The sequence below is a fragment of the Acinonyx jubatus genome, chromosome X (assembly GCF_027475565.1).
Source record: "Acinonyx jubatus isolate Ajub_Pintada_27869175 chromosome X, VMU_Ajub_asm_v1.0, whole genome shotgun sequence".
Lineage (NCBI taxonomy): Eukaryota > Metazoa > Chordata > Mammalia > Carnivora > Felidae > Acinonyx > Acinonyx jubatus.
The window spans coordinates 68,976,735-69,001,007 of record NC_069389.1 but is presented as its reverse complement, the minus strand read 5'-3'; the positions used below and the strand labels follow the sequence as shown (position 1 = coordinate 69,001,007).

Sequence of the window (24,273 nt, the reverse complement as noted above, 5' to 3'; positions counted from 1 at the left end):
AAGATGATCATCTGACTTGACTATTAGAAATTTTTGCTAGCACTCCCTGAACTCTGATAATTGTTAGGAATTGTAAGGATGTAATTATTCCAGTATATATTTCCTTTAGATATCCTGTTTAACAGAACCAGTAGTTTACCATTAAGATATTCAAATATATTTTTTATTTATATTTATGTTCATCTGCTTTCTCCCTAGTACACATTTATTGAATAGGAAAGAACTGGAAAATTGAGAACTTTGGCCTGGATATTGGTATTTTATGAGACAGGACAGTTTCTCTTGAGTTTTATCATGGATTTCTACCTTTGTAGTTCTACACCCCATTTAATTCAGTAATTACGTAGGGAGTTTAAATTCCCTTCCCACCAAAGTTATATGGCATTTGAAAAATTTTAGTTAATTAGGAATAATTTTGTTGTAAAGATTATTATACCTTTTGAAATTATTAGTACCATACATCCTGGAATACCCCAGAATCAATGGGAACCATTGTTACAGTCATGTAAAAACATTACCTACATAAAACAGAAACCTTAGAATATCACTTTTTTTGGTGGACCTAAAAAAAAAAATTGGATTTTACCTCACATGGTTATTAAGAGTCCTCAATTTATGCTTAGATATATTTTTTAATAGTTGAATGTGGAATGAATTTTAATCATGAGAACCTACTTTTGATGTTGACTTCAATGATGAGCTTTGAACTGTCTTCCTGGGGTTTAAAAAAAAAAGTCTACTAGTCTAAACTTTCAGAAAAGAAGTGGGTGTATTTTTCTACTGGTGTTTTAGGGGAAAAAATTTCTTAGTACTTATACCATTATCTAATATAGTCTTCCTGCTATTCTATCCTGTCCCAAGCTCTTTCCTTGACCATAAGAATTTCTTCCATTTAGGGATCCCCTTAGTCCTTTCTTTCAGTATACAGAACTTTTTATCCCTCCTTTATGTTTGTTGTTGGCCTTTAGCGATTCTAAATGTATTAGGCTACAGTGCTTTACTTCTATGAAGGGCCTTTTTTGTGCATGATATTCTCTAATGCAAACTTTCTCCGAGGCCCAGGCCCCATGAATCTGTAAATGCAAAAGGAAAGTGATTTGGAATTTCTGAAAATACTATATACTGCTTTAACTTGTGCCATTTTATGGACTTTCAACTATATGTATCACTCTAAGCCAATAGTGTTCCCCCAAAAGGTTTCTTAGAGAACCCTATAATGAATAGATGATATGTTAACTTATCAGTAAAGTTTGTATAAATGAATTTTTCTGTCGAAAAATATGAACTGTGTTCTATAAGTAAATAAATACTCCATTTTCAGTCTTATTTACATAGTTATTTTGCTTAGCAATCCTTTATCCAGCTTCTTTGGGAATGTTATAAGGATAAGTTAAGCTCTTTCTATGAATAAATGGTTTCCTAGGCTTTTCTACTCTGCTAGTTTTACAAACTGGACCATCAACTGTTACTTCTTCTTGGGTCTTAGTGTGCTCTTAGTTATTAGTTAACACATTAGTAGGTATTAACACATATAGCATATTGTTATGTTACATATTTCCCATCACTAGATTATAAACTCCTTAAAGGCAGGAGGCATGACTTGCTCAGCTCTCCATTTCCTGTGGCACCAGCTTAGTGCTTTGAAAATGAGTATTACACAGTGAAATGTGTGTAGGCAGGAACTCAAAATATTATTTTTTTTTAAAACAGATTTGGTTCATTTGACTTGTACATCTTCTAAAACAGCAAGAGAAGATTTAGAACCAGTTGTGCAGAAATTGTTTACTCCATATACCGAAACGGAGATAGGTAAGAGTAATAATCAACAATTTATGATAGAAAGGTAACATAACCACTTTACCCTCTTAGATATCTCATGAAGGTTTCTGCAACCTGGACTGAAATATCATGTATTCAGCAACAGTCCTTACATATTGTAGTAGCATGAACAAACATTCTCTCCCTAAAACTGGGAAAATATTCCACTCTATAATGGTAAAGGAAAAATACACGTTTCACACACAACATGTATAATTATGTGCAAAAATACACATTTATATGTGTACATATTCACATGCATAGAAAAAAAGACTGCCTGTAAATCTCTCAGTTTCGATGGAATTATGGACAACTTTTATTTTTTTCTTTTAATTTTCTTAATTTTATAGATATTACACATAAGAGTATATATTCCTTTATCAGAAAAAGTTATCATTTTTAAAAAGCTAATATAATATTAAAATATTAATTGACAAATGTAGAAATCCTTCCTAATAATTGTCTTTTAATGTGTAGCTTGCTACTGATGCGATAAATATTTAACTCTCAAAATATATATGCCACTATGCTATTTATTCATGGTGGAAAATGTTTTTCAACCACAAATTTTTTAACTTTTCTCCTCATAGGGTAGCTCTTATAGCTATGAATGGAGCAAATTTTGCTGTATTTTGTATGTAAATGATCAAAAAGTAGTCTGATGGATATTATTCATTTATATGAAGTGAGGGTGATTTTTATTATATAGGATTTGCATGTCTACTTGAATCATGACCAGTTTCCTTGCTGAGTCATATATCTTTATTTCCTTTGGATGTTATGTTTGTTCAGGCAACCATTTATTTACTCCCACCTGTTGTATTTTCTTTACGTTCATCTATGTGTCTTATTTGTTTTCTTAATGCAGAGATAGTACATAGAGGGGCATTTATATTTACGTCAGTAAACTCCATTTTCAGGAACTAATATCAGTATAATTAATTTCTTTTTTAGCTGCCTGAATAAAATCCTGAAATCTGAAACTTTATTTCACTTTAGTTTGGAATTTAGTTTGTTTCATATTTACATTTTATATACTGGAAAGTCTCATAAATGTTTTCATTATTGTTAAAAATTTGATTGCAAACTTATGATACATGATGATATTTCTAAACCTAATATGGAATCATGGACTAATCCTTGGCTTTAATTACTTTGCTTATAAAAACTCTGAATTTCTTCCCTCTTTCTGAAATTTTTCATAATTTTTTGTTTTAATTTCATTGTGTGGTAGTTTCAAATAATACACTAAATTTGAATCTTGTATCATTGCTTGTCACTTTTTAAAATGCATTTAATTTTCTTTTAAAAACAACAAGCTGGGCAAATTACACGTTCATTACTTAGCACTCTCTAGCCATTTTAGATTTTTAAACATTAATCTTAATGGTTAAAGTGATCCCATTTTGAAATGATGTATTCTTTAGAACCTGACTGAAATTCTTTAGAAGAACTATATGCTCAGAGGAGTCCTCAGGTGCACTGAGGCACTGAAAAGCTAGTTTTCACTGACACATAGCCCTTTTTATCATCAGGATGAGGTAGTGGTCATATTTTAATTAAAATGTCAGAACAAATACTGTTGGAGTTATTGAAAATGAATCACCAGATAAAGTGAGCACTGGGCCATGGCAGGTCAAAGAGGCAAAGTCACCTGGAGAAGAGAACTCAATTCATTTTCCTGCCTAAATGAGAAGAAACTTTATGAGCAATATCAACTTTTAGTACATTAAAAGCACATTCTTCTCTACAGCAAAAGCACCTATTTTCACAGATTAATGACCATTATTATTAAGTTTTAATTACTTGATGGTGATATGAAGCTTTATACTTTGGAGCATTGTAATTATTTTGTTTTAAAATGTGTGCCAAAGGAATAATATTACTTGAGCTAATTTTTCTTTTTATTTGAGTTCTACTTTCTATTTAGTGCTATACTTCATAAATCTTTCTGAAAGTCAGCCTAGTTACCCTGCAAGGAAGTTTATTTATTGTAAAAGATAATGTTCTCTTATCAGATATAGAACTTCTTTGCTGGTGTATCTGAAAAATTCCAGTAGGGTTGTGAATGGTATTCCCTCTTTCCTTCTCTTACTTTTTACATTTAAGATATCACCTGGAGCTCTTGACATATGTTCTGTCTTAAGAAACAGTTGTACCAATACTTCCAAGAGCCCTAACCTCCCAGGCTCCTTTAATAACATTAAAGATCTCAGGGCACCTGGGTGGCTCAGTCAGTTAAGCATCTGATTTCGGCTCAGGCCATGATTTACCAGTTCGTGAGTTCAAGCCCCACATAGGGCTCTGTGCTGACAGCTCAGAGCCTGGAGCCTGCTTCGATTCTGTGTCTCCCCCCTCTCTGCCCCCCCCCCCACTTGCACTCTGTCTCTCAAAAATAAATAAACATTAAAAAAATTAAAAAGAGAACATCAAAGATCTCTAAACCCTTCCCTCCTTCCAAGTCCAAAGAAATTTCAGATGTTTTATGCTTAATGAACCTGATTGTACACGTGAGGAAATTAGGTGATCGCTCACCATTCATACCCATCTGGATTAATTCTTCCAGACTCCAGAATATTCTTCAAAGCACTGAGTGAGCCGTAGTATAACTATCCTAAATGATTTCTTATTTTACTCAGGAAATTGAGATTTCTTTATGAATTGAAGCAAGAATTTCATTAGTACTATATCTTGAAATGTGTACAATGTAGTATCATTGCTGCCCCATGTTCTTTCTGTTTTTCATTTGATTGTATATGGCATGTGGAATTATCTCATCCCATCTCATTCATTTCCTACCTCAAAAAAGTAAAATTCCCCTCACAGTGTTATTTTGAGGCCCATGGCTGGTAAAGATATTAGGTAATTGTTGGACTCAGAAATCAAATACCTTGTCTTAATTCCTTTTTGTATTTGTTGTGTCCAGACTAGATCACAGCTGTAACAGTCTCCCACTCTTTTGGCTTTATGCTAGTCTGCTATGTTACTAAAATAGTCTCTTCCTAAATATGGCATGTACCTATAGGTCATGTATTGCCTTTATTTGGTATGCCATTGTTGATTTTTTTTTTCTGTCTACTTTGTTCTGTACTTACCCCAGTTTAATTTGCCCAAGGTCTTATTCTAAATTACCTACTACATGTTTAGTCCTTTACACTATCTAATTGATGAAATGAGATATTACAGAAAACCAGTTCTACTCCTGGTTAGATGATATATTCTCAGGCAAACCTCAGCAGCTTTACTATTTATTTTTGACAACTGTGTACTTCACAGCTGCATGTTATTTTTCCAGCTATCTCTCTGCCTTCTAGCTGACCTCAAAGAAAGATGAAGCAATTATATGTCTTTTTGAGGGTTTTAAGGTCAAAGCCTGATAACTCCCTTCTATCTAGAGCATTTATCTTCAGCCTATGTCAACTTTTCATCTTCCTCATGGTTCCTTCTCAGTGCTTCAATCCCTGTGAAATTTTTTTCCTATAATCTATTGGAGTATTCATTTTTCCCAGCTTCTATTGGGTGAAAGCCCTCCTTTGAGCTGGAACTTTCACAGAATACAAGATAAATTCTCTTTATGTATGCTTAGAAATGGACTAGGCAATATTAAAGGAATTCCAGACTTTAGCCCACTTTTCTGCAATGCTCATGGAGTCTGGTGTCACAGATCACGGGCAGTACGTTTAATTATCTTCCTGTAAGATTTAGTGAAACTAAACTTAACCAATAAATTTATTAAGAGCCATATGGTTTTAGCTGTGAAATATGAATTCCTTATATTCCTTTATTTTGTCAGTAAATAGGTTTCACCACCTATCATATGTTTACATGAAGTTAGCGATACCTTTGACTCATAGATCTTAGCATTAGGAAGGGGCATTGTAAGGGATCACTTCTTCCATTCAAAGTTTCTTCATCCTATCACACTAATAATAATGGATTATTCAAAATGAACTAGAAAAATAACATAGTATTTTTTAAATTTTTTTAACATTTATTCATTTTTGAGAGAGAGACACAGTGTTAGTGGGGGAGGGGCAGAGAGAGGGAGGCACAGAATCCGAAGCAGGCTCCAGGCTCTGAGCTGTCAGCACAGAGCCTGACGTGGGGCGTGAACCCACAAACCATGAGATCATGACCTGAGCTGAAGTCAGATGCTCAACCGACTGAGCCACTCAGGCACCCCTTATAACTGGTATTTTTGTAGTAGAGATATTTTAATTTTTTTTACATTTATCTATTTATTTTTGAGAGACAGAGATAGCACAAACAGGGGATGGGCAGAGAGAGAAGGAGACACAGTATCTGAAGCAGGCTCCAGGCTCCAAGCTGTCAGCACAGAGCCGACCGCAGGGCTTGAACTCACAAACTGAGATCATGACCTGAGCCGAAGTTGGCCTCTCAACCAACTGAGCCACCCAGGCGCCCCTGTAGTAGAGATATTTTAAATTAAATATAACAAAATCCCGTTTATCCTGAATTGGGGAATTGGGCATTCTTGTTAACTGAATACTACAATTAGCTGTGAATTTCTCTACATTGATTTCCAGTTTAACAATAAGAGGTAATTAACTAGTTATACCTTTAATATTTTCTTTATGATTCACAAGGTGCCCCATGGTCTTGGGTAATCTTTATATACACCTAAGGTTGAACCTTTTAATAAGCACATCATATTTTGATTATACCTGAAAGCAGGATTAAAATCAATTTAACAATTGTTCATTGAGTGTCTGTTATGTGCTAGGCTCTGTATTAGGGAATATAAAAAATCAGGAGCCTAAGGACTAAGTCTACTTTACCTGTGTATTTCTAGCTGCTAGCCTAATGCCTAACACACATAATAGATGCTTGCTGTTAAATGAGAGAATGTGTGCTAAAAACAACTTGAAGTCTCACATCTTTATCTTTGTTCCAGTTTAATATATATGCTGCTGAAGCAAGCACTCGCAACCTTATTTTTATTTTTTGCCAGTTGCCATTGCTTTTATAATCCAGTAGGACAAAGCATCAGTGTTTTAGGATATCAATGTTTTAATCCCATATACACTATTTTTTAATAGTGGCTTTATTAAGATATAATTATGAATTTATTGAGATATAATCTTCATACTATACAGTTCACACACGTAAAGTGTAAAATTCAATGGTTTTTAATATGTTCATCATCAAATTGTTCACACATCACCACAATTTCAGAATATTTCCATCACCTAAAATAGAACCTCACACCCATTAGCAGTAATCCCTCACTTACTCGAATTCCCCCAGCCCTAAGTAACCACTAATCTACTTTCTGTCTCTATAGACTTGTCTCTTCTGGATATCTCATAATCCTGTATATATCATTGATTTACTGTATATAATTTTCAACTTGGTTTGTTTATGAGAAACATAAAAAAAAGTTATCTTCTTCATTGACATAATTTAAGGATGAATGTGATCAGAAGCACTATGATACTGCTGAGAAGAAATAATAGAAATTGAAGAGAATACAATTGGTGTTATATCTAAGTAACATACTAGTAATCTTATTTGAGGTTGAAAAGCCATCATTGCTTGAAATATACACATGTATTAGAGTGTGTGGATACAGATTTACTATTTTTTTTACATACAGAGCTCTGATTTACTACACTATACAGTCATGGCTTTGTTAGTAATTGGCTACATACTGTATTAAATGACAGGCTTATTATGCTTTAGATGTGACTAAAATTTATGTCTACATTTAGAAAATGAAGAAGATGAGAAACCAAGACTTTTGTGGGCTCTTTACTTCAATATGAGAGATTCTTCAGATGTCAGCAGGAACTCTTATAATGATTTACCATCCAACATTTATGTCTGCTCTGGCCCAGACTGTGCTTTAGGAAATGATAATGCGGTCAAACAGGTAAGGCTGTTGGTGTTTCTCAGTTTTGTGTTAAAAACTTGGTGTGGTAGGGACAGTAAGTTGTTTTTTCCTCTGGGATGTGGGAAAAAAGACTATAAAAGCATCTCTGTCATTTAATACTACCTCTGTAATTTGCCCCTAAACTTTTTCCTATGAATGACAAAGTTTCTTTAAATATACTTGAAATATAGTATCCAATATTTTCACATTCTTGACTACAATAATGAATTGCAAGAAAGAATTTAGGAGTTCCATTGTGGGAATATGGATGGAAGATGTTAGAAATACAGATTCTGAAAAATGAATTTATAATGCCAGTTTTCCAAAGAAACTTTGCTTCTAATTTAAACTGTTGGCCTCTTATTATTTTGAAATACATGAACCGTTTTTCTTTATTAACTTCTGAGTCATTTCAAAAGGAGTATAACTAAGTCAGTAAGTAATTGCATACAAAATGTAATTTTTAAATGGTCTTAACCCATTTTTTTTAATTTTGGAAAAGATCATGTAACTTAGTTTCTCACAGTTAACATGATTCCTTTAATGTTTTGACACAAGCTGGTGTTCCAAAAGCTACTGTCATAGCTGCTGAGGAATATGCTAAATCAAGGTGGAATTTTGTGACAGCACTTCTGGGCAAGGCTATGAACTGGTATAGTGCAGGCTGAGAAAAGCTGCCAAAAATGAACTATGATTCCATTCAGATGAAGATCTATGTGCATATAGATCTTTGCACATATATATATATATATATATATATATATATATATATATATAAATACATTTTATATATAAATGTATTTCTCTGCACTTGACAGGAAAAGAACAGAAAATATATTTTTTGAGGCACAAGTCTAAACTTTTCACAGATATAGTTGGCATATCTATTGAATCAATAAATGGATAATTTAACATTGTTTTAAGACCACAGATAGAAGTTTCAATCCTACTAGTGGCAGGGATCTCGTAGGAGCAAATGGCTTCATTGTACCTTTAATTTTTAGTCACAATGGCAAGGCCATGACCCCATGCATCTGTAGTTTTTGCCACATTCTTTGTTTCTCATCTTCAGAGTCAAATGGTGATCCTGGATATTCCTATTCAGCCAGTGATATCAAAAGTGGGAAGTTCTCTATCATTCATTCTATTAGTTTAATAGGAATCCAAGATGGTTCCAGTTCTGCATTTATGGCCTAAAATGACCAAGGCATTTTTGCTTTGATGTTCCAATTTTTTCTGAGCAGAAATTGCCAACATGTTTTCAGCCAGATAGCTTAGGTCATTTTTATTACTGAGTGAACTTTAATGTTTTTTTAACCAAAATGGAAGGCATTTTACATAAGGGCTTATTATACAAGTGCTAATGTGATCTGAACTATCAGCTAAAAGATTATAATTAAAGAATAATTTTGTTATGAAGTAACTTGCTTCCTCAGAAGATACACTTCAATGTTATCATAATAAAAAACAATAATAATGCTACTTCTGGTACTAATTATATGCTATTAAATATGAATAGTTTTAATTGTTATATAGCTTTAACCTCACATCACTTTGGGGAGAAGTAATACCTACTTTAAAAGGCATCAGTAATAATATTTATAAATAGCTAGTGTGTTCAGATAAACTTTTCTAATTCCAGTATTTCATCATATGTTTAACCCACTCACTAATTGATTACTTTTGTTTTCTAAATTATCTATAAAAGCTCTTAGAATATCACCTAAGGCTTTAGGCTATATAGCAAACATAAGCACCGGCAGATTCCCTTTTTTACAAGTAAAATGCTTTATTTTACCTGTTAGCAAGTTTGCATCTGCTTTTCTTATTTGTAAATGTATAGATGTTGAATAGCATAGTCTTATCTCCCTTGTGTTCATATGGAATTATTTATGATTTGAAAACATACTAAAAATATAAAGTGATCTCTGTTTAATACAAGTTAAAGTGTGCAAGAGCACACACCAAGACATTCTCTATTATCACCACAATGATGCTAGCCCAAGTGATAATTGTGATTCTTTATGTGAAAGAAAGAATCTGGTTTTTCTTATAGTTTGTTACTTCAATTTTTTTTTCTGAAAATGACATATGATATCTCTTTTCTTAATACAAGTAGTATCTCATTTATCCATACATACTGATGAGCAGACTGGTCTATTGTACTCTACTCCCAAGATCATTGATAGCTCTCCTCCTTCAGGAACCCCCATCCCCTAGGAAGTGCCACTACCATGAGAACAACAATAATTATATAGTACTGTATACTTTGTATTATATTTCAAGTGTAAAATGGTTTAAATTAGCTGATGTGGGCAGCCTAAAACCACCATTTAGAATGTTGTCTTTATGGCATATTAGCAATTTGTTTATGACTTTTGGTACAGAATTTGTAAGTTGAAGTTTATAGTTTTATAGATCATATGGCCTATCAAGTTGCTCACATATTGCATTATCCTTCACTTTCTCATGCCATTGAGGGAGAGGGCGATTTTAGGTGTCACATTTTGTAAAGCCACCATTCATTGAGCATTTTCTGTGTACCATCATATATATATTATTTCATTTGGTCCTCACAACCATATGAGTATCTGTGACGTGCCATTTTACAGATGAGGAAACTAAGACCCAACAGGGGCTAAATAACTTGTCCAAAGATCACATAGCTGGTAAATTTGAGCCAAAACTTAAACTCAAGTCTGTTGGACCCCAGTGCTTGTACATTCATCTAGTGTGCTGTGCTACTTTCATCTTGTTAATGTGGATACATTATTCTAAATACATTAAACTGCTAGATTGACATTTTTTTATGTTTTGTGTAGATGTGTGTTAAATAAACATAGGAATGTCTTCAATAACTCAGTGTGTCCTTTCTATACTTCCCAGTATAAAGAAGCCGAGTCATCACATAATTATGCCTTTTTAATGTCTTTAGCCACCTGAAACTACCCTTTAAGCTAACTATTGGCTTAAAAAGGGCAAGACGGATTTAAAAGCTAACAATTCACTATGAATTAGCCTCTTTATGACAACTCTCACAATCGAGGCTTAGTTAGCAAATAAAATGCAGCAGACCAAGAAGCATTAGATACACCTTCCAGAACATGGCAGTTGACCCTAAGAGGTTCCAGCAATTAGAGGAAAGACTGTAAGGGCTGGAGGCTGGCCGTAGGAAATTGGCATTAGTGAGGGCCAGTGGCAGATGGGCTGATGGTGAGAGTTGCACCAGCAGGTAGAAAACAAATAAGGGTGGTGCCTGCTATTGGTTGGTGATTCTAGGAGACAGAATGTGACAAGGATATATGGAAAGAGAGTGTGGGATCCAGCCACAGGGCCTGAGATCCAGGGGAAAATGTATCCTATAGGGAGGTAACAAAAGGGAGACAAGGTGTGAGAGAGATACAGAGGAACTGAAGTAGTAGTATTAAGTATTATTATATTCAACATTTCTACAATATACAGTTTTTAAAATTTTTCAGTTTGTTAAAAAATGTATATTGGGATTCTATTCCACACCAGGAATAGTTGAATGAAACCCAGTCCTTCTCATCCCTGGAGGAATCACTGTCTACTAAGGAGAAGAACATGTAAACAAATGACAGTGCAGTGCAGTATATGCAATAATAGAATAATGTCAAAGTTCAAAAATAAAACAGAGGAGCCATGAGCTCTATTTAGGAGTCAAAGAACTTTACATAGAGAGATATAAAAGATGAGTAGCAATTCCCCATACAAATGGAAGATAATTGAAACATTCCAACATCTACACCAATCCAGGATATAAACATCATGGTGTGTTTAAGACAGCACCCATAGATAGGTATTAGTGAAGCGAAAGGTCTGAAAGGTGAAAATGAGATGAAATAAATGATTAGGCCAGAGAAGTAGGCCTATAGAGTTTTGTATGCCATAACAAGGATCTTGGATTTTTATCTTGTTAGAAATGTGGAGTCATTGAAATGTTTTAAGCCAGAAAATGGCATAAACAGAATTTCATTTCCATAGACCCTTCTGAAGGCAGCATAGAGATGGATTACCTGAGGGAACCCTCAAGGCAAGGTGACCAGTCCAGTTCTGAGATATTGCTATTGTCTAATGGAAAGATAATGTATGCCTGGGCTATGGCTAGAGGGAAGGAAAAAATGGAGTCAAGAAGTAGGAGAGAAGATTGTCATGACTTGGTCATTGATTGCATGCAGAGAGTGAAAGGAAGTGAGGGGGAGAGAGAAGTTCTATAGAAAGACAAGGTTGAGATAAAAGACAAAAAGACGATTAGAGGAACTGAATTGTGAAATGCAAGCTCTGACTGACCTCAGTCCTCCTACTTCTAGGTGCTAAGTGTCTCCAGCAAACATTATGGTAAGTTCCTTGAGTAGGGAATGAAGCAGGCATCTCAAATATTTCATTTCAAAATAGTCATAGTAAAATGGCATATCCAAAAATAATACCCTTGAGCTATACTCAAGAAAGAAAGAAACTGTTTTTCTCTCCATCTCTTCTTTCAACTTCACATCAAAGCTCAAAAGTTTTTATTTACTGTCCTTCCACCCATTCGCAAGGAATGTCAATTTTAATTACCTAATGCAGGAGTCTACCAACTGTAGATAGCCAGATGGTAAATAGTTTAGATTTTGCAACCCCTGTCATCCCTTTGGCATCTACTCAACCCTGCCATTGCAGTGCAAAAACAGCTATAGAAAGTAGATAAATGAATGAGAGTGGCTGTGTTCCAATAAAACTTTATTTACAAAAAAAAAAAAAAACAGGCTGGATTTGACCTGTGGGCCATAGTTGTCAACTTCTGGCCTAATGAATGACTTTGTGTGCATGTCAGGAAGAAGGATTGAAGCAGTTCAGAAAGACATTGTGGCCTTTAAAACAAGCATATATCTTAAAACCATTTAATGGCTTTTGTTTACCAATAGGATAGAGTGCAAGCTCCCTAGGATCGCAGGGACCCTGATCTACCAATGAGCTGTATTCATCTAAACAAAAGAGCTATTCATGTTTTCTGCCCATTTCTTCACTGGATTATTTGTTTTTCGGGTGTGGAGTTTGGCGAGTTCTTTATAGATTTTGGATACTAGCCCTTTGTTCGATATGTCATTTGCAAATATCTTTTCCCATTCCGTTGGTTGCCTTTTAGTTTTGTTGATTGTTTCCTTTGCAGTGCAGAAGCTTTTTATCTTCGTGAGGTCCCAATAGTTCATTCTTTATGCTAAGTGAAATAGGTCATACAGAGAAAGACAGATACCATATGTTTTCACTCTTATGTGGATCCTGAGAAACTTAACAGAAGACCATGGGGAAGGGGAAGAAAAAAAAAAGGCTAGAGAGGGAGGGAGCCAAACCATAAGAGACTCTTAAAAACTGAGAATAAACTGAGGGTTGATGGGAGGTGGGAGGGAGGGGAGGGTGGGTAGTGGGCATTGAGGAGGGCACCCGTTGGGAGGAGCACTGGGTGTTGTATGGAAACCAACTTGACAATAAATTTCATATTTAAAAAAAGGTGTATTCATCTAAATAAAAGTAGGGATATGTTTAGAATAGAATAGCAGTGTTTCTTGCCACATTTACTTTCACGTGTGTATGTATTTGTCGTTAATTAAGATCACATTCACTTTCTTATTCTCTTACCCTGCCAGACTAAGCTCAGCTTAAATCTTGACATTTTAACTTAGTTATTATTAATAACAGTGATAACAGCTACCATATGTAGAGGCTTAGTTAGTCTCGGCCATTTTACAGACAAGGAAAGCAAGGCTCAGGAGTTAACTAAGCATTCCCCCAAATTGCATTGCTGCTAAGTGGCAGAGACAGCATTTGCACATGGCTATCTATTCAGAGACCATGATCTTGAACACTGTGTTATACTCCTTAAAGCCCGGGGGAAGGTCAATTATTCCAGAAAAGTAAATACTTGAGCAAATAATGAGATTTTTCTTGATTTTAAAAGTGATTCATTAAAATTATATGCTAAATTTGTACAGCTATCAAAAATAGGCTTTATTGGGAAATTACATAAAGAATATTAAGGGAAATTGAATTTGTACTGACATGAAGAATGAATGTCCTTAAATTCTCAGCTATCTAACACTTGATAATCTTTTTTTAAATTTTTTAAATTTTTTTTTAATTTTTTTGAAATTTATGGTCAAATTGGTTTCCATACAACACCGAGTACTCATCCCAACAGGTGCCCTCCTCAATGCCCACTACCCACCCTCCCCTCCCTCCCACCTCCCATCAACCCTCAGTTTATTCTCAGTTTTTAAGAGTCTCTTATGGTTTGGCTCCCTCCCTCTCTAGCCTTTTTTTTTTCCATCCCCTCCCCCATGCTCTTCTGTTAAGTTTCTCAGGATCCACATAAGAGTGAAAACATATGGTATCTGTCTTTCTCTGTATGACTTATTTCAGTTAGCATCACACTCTCCAGTTCCATCCACGTTGCTACAAAAGGCCATATTTCATGCTTCTCATTGCCAAGTAGTATTCCATTGTGTATATAAACCACAATTTCTTTATCCATTCATCAGTTGATGGACATTTACGCTCTTTCCATAGTTTGGCTATTGTTGAAAGAGCTGCTATAAACATTGGGGTACAAGTGCCCCTATGCATCAGCACTCCTGTATCCCTTGGGTAAATTCCTAGAAATGCTATTGCTGGGCCATAGGGTACATCTATTTTTAATTTTTTGAGGAACCCCCACACTGTTTTCCAGAGTGGCTGCACCAGTTTGCATTCCCACCAACAGTGTAAGAGGGTTCCTGTTTCTCCACATCCTCTCCAGCATCTATAGTCTCCTGATTTGTTCATTTTAGCCACTCTGACTGGCGTGAGGTGGTATCTGATTCTGGTTTTGATTTGTATTTCCTTGATGAAGAGTAACGGACATTGAGCATCTTTTCATGTGCCTGTTGGCCATCTGGATGTCTTCTTTAGAGAAGTGTCTATTCATGTTTTCTGCCCATTTCTTCACTGGATTATTTGCTTTTCGGGTGTGGAGTTTGGTGAGTTCTTTATAGATTTTGGATACTAGCCCTTTGTCTGATATGTCATTTGCAAATATCTTTTCCCATTCTGTTGGTTGCCTTTTAGTTTTGTTGGTTGTTTCCTTTGCTGTGCAGAAGCTTTTTATCTTCATGAGGTACCAAGAGTTCATTTTTGCTTTTAATTCCCTTGCCTTTGGGGATGTGTCGAGTAAGAAATTGATGCGGCTGAGGTCAGAGAGGTTTTTTCCTTCTTTATTCTCTAGGGTTTTGATGGTTTCCTGTCTCACATTCAGGTGCTTCATCCATATTGAGTTTATTTTTGTGAATGGTGTAAGAAAGTGGTCTAGTTTCATCCTTCTGCATGTTGCTGTCCAGTTCTCCCAGTACCAATTGTTGAAGAGACTGTCTTTTTTCCAGTGGATATTCTTTCCTGCTTTGTGAAAGATTTGTTGGCCATATTTTTGTGGGCCCAATTTTGGAGTCTCTATTCTATTCCATTGGTCAATGTGTCTGTTTTTGTGACAATACCATTCTGCCTTGATTATTACAGCTTTGTAGTAGAGGCTAAAGTCTGGGATTGTGATGTCTCCGGCTTTGGTCTTCTTCTTCAATATTACTTTGGCTATTCGGGGTCTTTTGTGGTTCCATACAAATTTTAGGATTGCTTATTCTAGCTTCAAGAAGAATGCTGGTGCAATTTTGATTGGGATTGCACTGAATGTTTAGATAACTTTGGGTAGTATTGACATTTTCACAATATTTATTCTTCCAATCCATGAGCAGGGAAAGTCTCTCCATTTCTTTATATCTTCTTCAATTTCCTTCATAAACTTTCTATAGTTTTCAGCATACAGACCTTTTACAACTTTGGTTAGGTTCATTCCTAGGTATTTTATGCTTCTTGGTGCAATTGTGAATGGGATCAGTTTCTTTATTTGTCTTTCTGTTGCTTCATTATTAGTGTAATGCAACTGATTTCTATACATTGATTTTGTATCCTACAACTTTGCTGAATTCATGTATCAGTTCTAGCAGACTTTTGGTGCAGTCTGTCGGGTTTTCCATGTAAAATATCATGTCATCTGCAAAAAGTGAAAACTTGAGTTCACCTTTGCCAATTTTGATGCCTTTGGTTTCCTTTTGTTGTCTGATTGCTGATGCTAGAACTTCCAGCACTATGTTAAACAACAGCGGTGAGAGTGGGCATCCCTGTCGTGTACCTGATCTCAGGGTGAAAGCTCTCAGTTTTTCCCCATTGAGAATGATGTTAGCTGTGGGCTTTTCATAAATGGCTTTTATGATGTTTAAGTATGTTCCTTCTATCCCAACTTTCTTGAGGGATTTTATTAAGAAAGGATGCTGAATTTTGTCAAATGCTTTTTCTGCATCGATTGACAGGATCATATGGTTCTTTTCTTTTATTAATGTGATGTATCACATTGGTTGATTTGTGAATTTTGAACAATCCCTGCAGCCCAGGAATGAATCCCATTGTTCATGGTGAATAATTCTTTTTATATGCTGTTGCATTCTATATACTAGTATCTTATTGAGAATTTTTGCATCCATATTCATCAGGGATATTGGCCTGTAGTTCTGATTTTTTTTGCTGGGTCTCTGTCTGGTTTAGGAATCAAAGTAATGCTGGCTTCATAGAATGAGTCTGGAAGTTTTCCTTCCCTTTCTGTTATTTGGAACAGCTTCAGAAGGATAGGTATTATCTCTGCTTTAAATGTCTGGTAGAATTCCCCTGGGAAGCCATCTGATCCGGGAGTCTTATTTGTTGGGAGATTTTCGATAACTGATTCAATTTCTTCACTGGTTATGGGTCTGTTCAAGTTTTGTATTTCTTCCTGCTTGAGTTTTGGAAGTTTGTGGGTGCCTAGGAATTTGTCCATTTCTTCCAGGTTGTCCAGTTTGTTGGCATATAATTTTTCCTAGTATTTCCTGATAATTGCTTGTATTTCTGAGGGATTGGTTGTCATAATTCCATTTTCATTCATGATTTTATCCATTTGGGTCATCTCCCTTTTCTTTTTGTGAAGCCTGGCTAGAGGTTTATCAATTTTGTTTATTTTTTCAAAAAAACAACTCTTGGTTTCATTGATCTGCTCTACATTATTTCTCTTCTTTTGCTGGGTTTGGTGTGTCTTTGCTGTTCTGCTTCTATTTCCTTTAGGTGTGCTGTAAAGTTTTTATTTGAGTTTTTTCTTGATTCTTGAGATAGGCCTGGATTGCAATGTATTTTCCTCTCAGGACTGCCTTCACTGCATCCCAAAGCTTTTGGATTGGTGTATTTTCATTTTCATTTTTTTGCATGTATTTTTTTAATATCTTCTCTAATTGCCTGGTTGACCCATTCTTTCTTTAGTAGGGTGTTCTTTAACCTCCATGCTTTTGGAGGTTTTCCAGACTTTTTCCTGTGGTTGATTTCAAGTTTCATAGAATTGTGGTCTGAAAGTGTGCATGGTATGATCTCAATTCTTGTATTCTTATGAAGGGCTGTTTTGTGACCCAGTATGTGATCTATCTTGGAGAACGTTCCAATATGTACTCGAGAAGAAAGTATATTCTGTTGCTTTGAGATGCAGAGTTCTAAATATATCTGTCAAGTCCATCTGATCCAGTGTATCATTCAGGGCCCTTGTTTCTTTATTGACCCTGTGTCTAGATGATCTATCCATTGCTGCAAGTGGGGTATTAAAGTCCCCTGCAATTACCACAGTCTTATCAATAACGTTGCTTATGTTCGTAATTAATTATTTTATATATTTGGGGGCTCCCATATTCGGCGCCTAGACATTCATAATTGTTAGCTCTTTCTGATGGATAGACCCTGTAATTATTTTGTAATGCCTTTTTTCATCTCTTGTTGCAGCCTTTAATTTAAAGTCTAGTTTGTCTGATATAAACATGGCTGCTCCAGCTTTCTTTTGACTTCCAGTAGCATGATAGATAGTTCTCCATCCCCTGACTTTCAATCTGAAGGTGTCCTCAGGTCTAAAATGAGTCTCTTGTAGACAGCAAATAGATGGGTCTTGTTTTTGTTTGTTTGTTTGTTTTTTCCATTCTGATACCCTATGTCTTTTGTTTGGAGCATTTAGTCCATTAATATTCAGTGTTATTACTGAAAGATATGGGTTTAGAGTCATTGTGATATCTGTAGCTTTCATGCTTGTAGTGATGTCTCTGGTACTTTGTGGTCCTTGCAACATTTAACTCACAGAATCCCCCTTAGGATCCCTTGTGGGGCTGGTTTAATGGTGATGAATTCCTTCGGTTTTTGTTTGTTTGGGAAGACCTTTATCTCTCCTTATATTCTGAATGACAGACTTGCTGGAAAGGGTTCTTGGCTGCATATTTTTTTCTGTTCATCACATTGAAGGTTTCCTGACATTCCTTTCTGGCCTGCCAAGTTTCAGTAGATAGATCTGCCACTACTCTTATGGGTTTACTTTTGTAAGTTAGAGCGTGTTTCTCCCTAGCTGCTTTCAGAATTTTCTCTTTATCCTTGTATTTTGCCAGTTTAACTATGATATGTCATGCAGAAGATCGATTCAAGTTATGTCTGAAGGGAGTTCTCTGTGCCTCTTGGATTTCAATGTCTTTTTCCTTCCCCAGATAAGGGAAGTTCTCAGCTCTGATTTGTTCAAGTACACTTTCAGCCCCTTTCTCTCTCTCTTCCTCTTTGGAATTCCTATTATTTGGATATTGTTGCGCTTGATTACATCACTTAGTTCTCTAATTCTTCCCTCATACTCCTGGATTTTTTTTTCTCTCTTTCTCAGCTTCCTCTTTGTCCATAATTTTATCTTCTAATTCACCTATTCTCTCCTCTGCCTCTTCAATCCATGCTGTGGTCACCTCCATTTTATTTTGCACCTCACTTATAGCATTTTTTAGCTCCTTATGACTATTTCTTAGTGCCTTGATCTCTGTAGCAATAGATTCTCTGTTGTCCTCTATGCTTTTTTCAAGCCCTGCCATTAATTTTATGACTATTCTTCTAAATTCTTGCTCCATTGTATTGCTTAAATCGTTTTTGATCAATTCATTAGCTGTTGCTACTTCCTGGAGTTTCTTTTGAGGAGTATTCTTCCGCTTTGTCATTTTGGGTAGTCTCTGAGGTGGCTCCAAACTGCAGGGAACTTCCCCTGTGCTGTCCAGAGTAACTTGTGTTGGTGGGCGAGGCCACAGTCATACCTGATGTCTGTCCCCAGCCCACCACTGGGGCCACAGTCAGACTGGTGTGTACCTTATCTTCCCCTCTCCCAGGAGCAGGACTCACTGTGGAATGGTGTGGCCCCTTTCTGGGCTACTTGCACACTGCCAGGCTTGTGGTGCTGCTTTGATGGGATCTGGCATATTAGCCGGGGTGGATCTGCAAGGTGCACAGGGGAGGGAGGGGTAGATTAGCTCATTTTGCCTGTGGTGGTCTCCTGTTGGAGGGGCCCTGCAGCACTGGGAGGGAGGCAGGCCCCTGGGAGGGATGGATCCACTGAAGCACAGTGTTGGATATTTTCGAGGTGCAAGCAAGTTCGGTGATGGGAACTGGTTCCCTTTGGAATTTTGGCTGGGGGGATGAACACTTGATAATCTGATCAAGTACTGATAATACATGAAGGGTGGTCCTGAATGCTTGCATAGAATTGGAGAAAAGTCACGAAATTCTGACAGTGGATTTTTAAAAAATAGTGTATACTTGATAACGTTTTGTAACAAAGTAATTTTCAAGGGTGATACCTTCATTTTTAAAATAATTTCAGAAAGTCATATACATTTTAAGCTGATGACCAAAAACTATCATGTCCTTTCTTCCCTGTCCAGGCTGAAACACTTTTCCAGCAAATCTGCCCCAACGAAGACTTCTGTCCACCCCCACCAAATCCTGAAGACATTGTCATTGATGGGGACAGTTTACAATCAGAGGCTTCGGAATCTAGTTTCATACCAGAAGTGAACTCAGAGACTCCCAAGGAAAGCAGAAGTCTGGGAAACCCAGAGCTGTCCTCTCAATAATGGGTATACACCAAACTATACACGCACTATGAAAATTCCTCCTGGCCTCAGAGTATTCTTCATGGAAGAAATGTTTGAAAAATGTTAGAAAACAGCAGCCAGTTGACATACATTATTACCAAGAGAACAGGGCATAGAAATCGAAAAGGGGATTTTCCTGAAAGAGGACATTGCAAGAGCACAAAATACTTGTAAACCACATTGGCTTGCCTACTTTAAGATAATACACCTGTGGAATTAGCAGATGAATATAAATGGATTGATTCCCAGGAATATAGCTGTGGATATGAAAGTGATCCTATGCATTGTTAATAATTATGTGGTATTAGGAAAGCTTTTGCTTATCACTTTGGATCTTTGATTGAAATCCACATCTTCAGAATCCAGTCATGTATTTCCTGTGATTATTTTAATTCTATTTTCTTTATGGATATAAGCATGATGGCACCAATGATAAAAGCACATGTAAATGTAATTGAGGAGAGCTAAAATATCCTGATCTAGACAGGAGCCTATGTTCGGAATAGAGATTTGGCTTGTTTTCTATCTTGAGAATTATTGAAAACGCCAATATTAAGGTATACATTTTTACAAACAAATCATGAGTCCATGTACTCAACATTTTTTAATGTTAGTAGTGCTATTTGTATGTGAATCATTTGCACACTAGGAAAGCTTATAGGACTGAAGGAATGGAAGGAAAGATTTGGATATGCTCATCAGTATGTGGAAATTCTGTCTAGTCAAGTAATTAGAACCTAATTGTATATGGACCCAGTTTAGTCCTAGCTATACTACTGATGAGATTAGACAAATTGTTTATTTTGTCTAAAAATAGGGCTTTCTCCATATGTAAGATAGAAATAGTAACACTCTCCCTACCTTAGGAGGATGATTTTGAAGATAAATGCAGTGCAAACCTTAAAATGATTTTTGGGGGGTTGGGGGGAATGTTGTTTTCCCCTTGACTTGAAGGTGAATATCAAAAATCTCATGCAGCAAATTGCTGTCAACTCCCCCAACACAGTAGTTCACAGTGTTTTTATTGCATTAAGCTTTTAAAATAAAACTATTTCCTAAATTAGTATTTTATACTCTATAGGCCATAAAACATAGTAACATGGAATTTTGGTTTTGAATCTTAATAAGGAAAACACTGTATAAATTATTCATATTCCTTTTCTGGTAGGTAAACCTAAAACCACTAAAGACTCTCAATACAATATGACAATTGGTAAACCCTAATATACACTTAACATAAAAATGTTAGGGTTGTACATAGCCAGCAAACCTAGTTACAGTGACCATGACAATTTAAAATTTTTCCAGGTGCCAAGCTCTGATGATTTGCTTTATTTGAGCAATAGTTTAGACTTAATTTGTTTCAATAATTAAATACATAAAATGTTTATTGTGCATTCTGGCCTATATTGCCAATCAGAGAGCCATAGCTATAGTAGAAATCATGTAGTTCTTACTTCAGTTGCAGTGGGGCTATGAGCTCTTCAGGTCACAGACTCCTAAGAAATGGAAAGAACCAAGGAATGTAGCCCTTGCCTCACCTTTCCAATCCCCTGTAGATACAACAGAATCCAGGTGAAAGGAAAACCTTCCCAGCCTCTCAGGCTGGTCTTAACTGCTCTGCCCATTGTACAGCCCATCTCCTATCTCTTTGGACCCTTCTGTGTCTCTCTTCCCCTTTTATATTATCATACAAATCAGGGATAGTAGAATCACATTATAATATATTTTGTTAATAGATTCAGATCTTAAATCATGTTTCCCAAAACCCAACTTATGCCATGGTCTAAATGCACAATACATACCTAGAAGCACCAGGTATTGGCCCTGCCCCTCAATACCAGCAATATGAAAGGTCCCACTGTATAAAAGTATTGAGTCTGAATACAATGGCACCAATTAAAATACTGTACTTTGTTACAGTCTAAGAGTTAAGGCCTCTTGAATACAGCATACATATTTATGTAAACAATCAGAGTAGGCTCAGAATAATAACTAGAAAATTACAATAGCTTTACTGCAGCTATCTATATGTAGACAAGGAGATATTTTGTGGTCTCATGGCCCAACCCATATTGTACTCTATTTTATCCATTAGCCATCCACGTAATCTCTTCCAGGTTATTTATTAAATACTATTGAAATATTTAAAAGTTCCTAAATATGATTAGTGGTGACTAAAATATTACACAACCGTTTAAAGCATTTTGATAGAGAATCTTAAATATTTCCTGTTGCCTCAGAATGTAATAGAAATTATTCTAAGAGCTTTCTTTTCAGCTGTCTTAAGTACTGCAAATAAATTTTTTTATAGTTTTAAAACAGAAAAAACTTTTTGGTTTTGTTGTAAAATCATAAGCCTGAAGTTATATAAATAAAGTTAACATGTTATATGCAATACAGAAGTTTCAGTAGCTAATTTAAAATGTTGAACATTATTGTCAAAGAATTTTGATTCATATGTTTAAAATGTTTAGTTATGCATGCTTTTTTAACCAAACATGATAATACCACTCAGTTTAGTGATCTATATGAAAGCCAATTACCCTGTGTTGCTACTGTGTCTTTGTCTAGTTGGTATGCCTATCCAGAAAAGCAGATAGGTAGGTAGGTAGGTAGATAGGTAGATAGATACTATAAATTTAGGTATTTTCTATAGGAAAACTGAATTACAATTTTTCCCATCTCCAGTGATACTTAGTTGCCTGTAGTAAAATGGCCACGTTCATAGTTAACTTCTAGAATGGTAGTTTCTGAGATTGGCAGCCTTTTATCTAAAATAATGACCATGCTAATGATTAACTTCTGTCACAGCTGTACTTCCCAAGAAGGCAGCCCTTTGTCTAAAGTCCTAAAGATCTCAAAAAATTTTGTTGAAATTTGATTGCTAAGTAGTATTGATCCTTCAAAGCAATAATTAAATAATTTTCTTACAAGTAAGTTATTTACTGCTATTGGTATTGAGTGATCTATCTCTACTCCTGGGTAATTTTCTTATATGCACTTCAAAAGCATAAATATGATTATTCATAATTTTCACACAGTAACAGTAAGTTTTCAGAGGAAGTAAAATCTGTTTTGATGCCTTTCAGGCATGGTTTCCTAGTTTTCAACATTAAAATTTTTCGTGTATGCCAAGAAACTAAGATTGTCTTGGAACTGATTTCTTGGTATCAGTCTACTATTTAAGTAATTAATTATCCAGCTGTATACTTGGTTTTGTTTCTAAGCACTTGAGAAAGGTAATCAAATGATACATGGGTTGATTTACTTAGCAAATTGTTCTAGATGCCAGCATCAGACCTCATTCTGTTTGAAATCAGTGCTGAGAGGCATGAACTAAGGTTTTATAGTACATTGATTGCCCACAAACTGTTTTCACATCTCACTTAGTATATAAGAATATGAATTGTTTTTTATATTTACTTGGTGAATGAGAACATGAAATGTTTTTCTCTGTGGTGGCTGAATCCCTAACAACTTACTTGAAATAGATAAGAGACTGCTGATGTTCTTCTTACAGAAATCATTCAGTGAACTATGATTTGCTCTTGAATCAAATAATTAAAGCAAAGTGACATTTTCTGTCAACTCCAGGTATTTTCCTAAAGCGTGTTAGATAGAATGCATTCAAAAGATAACAGGAGTCTTTCAAAGCTGACAATTTATCTGTGAGATGATTCATAAATTTAAGAAAAATAAGGTTAATTTAATTTTTAAACAAGTAGCCATATTATCCTTCAAGCATCTTGGAGCTCATACAATATTCACACTTTTTTTTTAAACAAGTGATTTGATGTTTGAATTCACCTCTTTAATGGTGGAATTTTTAAAACATTCGTTAAGTGGTTTAACACTTAGCATCCCACATCACATTTTGAAGACAAGTTTTCTTTCCATTAATATAGGTTAGCTGTGGAGCTGCAATGACATGCCCTTCCCATACAAGTTGCCATGTCCGCTCTTCCTGGCTATGATGACTTTTAGGGCCATTTGACAGAGAATCATTAGAACTGGAATTCTAGTAGGCTGGAGAGTCTTTTCACCTATCACTGCAATGTGATTTATGCTGGTAACTCCTATTAATATTAATGGGACTTGCATGTGTAAATCCTTTTCCTCTCAATGATACAGCTGACCCCTAAAAGAAATATTCTTTAGACGTGGACACTTGCTTATCTAGAAGCATTAGTGAGTTGTTTTATTCAGGATTTTCATGTGGGGTAAAAAAAAATAGACTATCAATTTAGCAGAGGATTTGTTTGTAGAGATTAAAAAGATAAAATACTAGCTCTTAATTCTCTATTCCCATTTCTAACAGTATCTAATATATTAGCATCTATTATATACTATTCTTTTTCATCTATCGTTGCTTTCATTGCTATGTCACCAACCTTTTTATTCTAGAAACTAATAAAAAGAAAGAAGCAATTATTATGTCTTTCCTGTAAAAACTGTATTTTCAGGATATTCAAATAGTTGTTGAAGGAAAATTGTTATAGAAGAATCACCATTTGTAATTACATG

General features: G+C 35.5%; 1 protein-coding gene across 2 annotated transcripts in view; it reads left to right on the top strand.

Moving 5' to 3' along the window:
- The window catches only part of CHM (CHM Rab escort protein), a 251,299-nt gene extending 229,148 nt beyond the window's left edge, over window positions 1–22,151 (top strand). For both annotated transcript variants that reach the window (XM_027053772.2, XM_027053771.2), the window contains 3 exons: window positions 1,711–1,809; window positions 7,551–7,711; window positions 19,534–22,151. In XM_027053772.2, coding sequence (XP_026909573.1) covers window positions 1,711–1,809; window positions 7,551–7,711; window positions 19,534–19,725 — 452 coding nt within the window. In that variant the 3' untranslated portion in view covers window positions 19,726–22,151. The remainder of the gene's footprint in view (window positions 1–1,710; window positions 1,810–7,550; window positions 7,712–19,533) is intronic.
- Window positions 22,152–24,273: the final 2,122 nt, after the last annotated feature.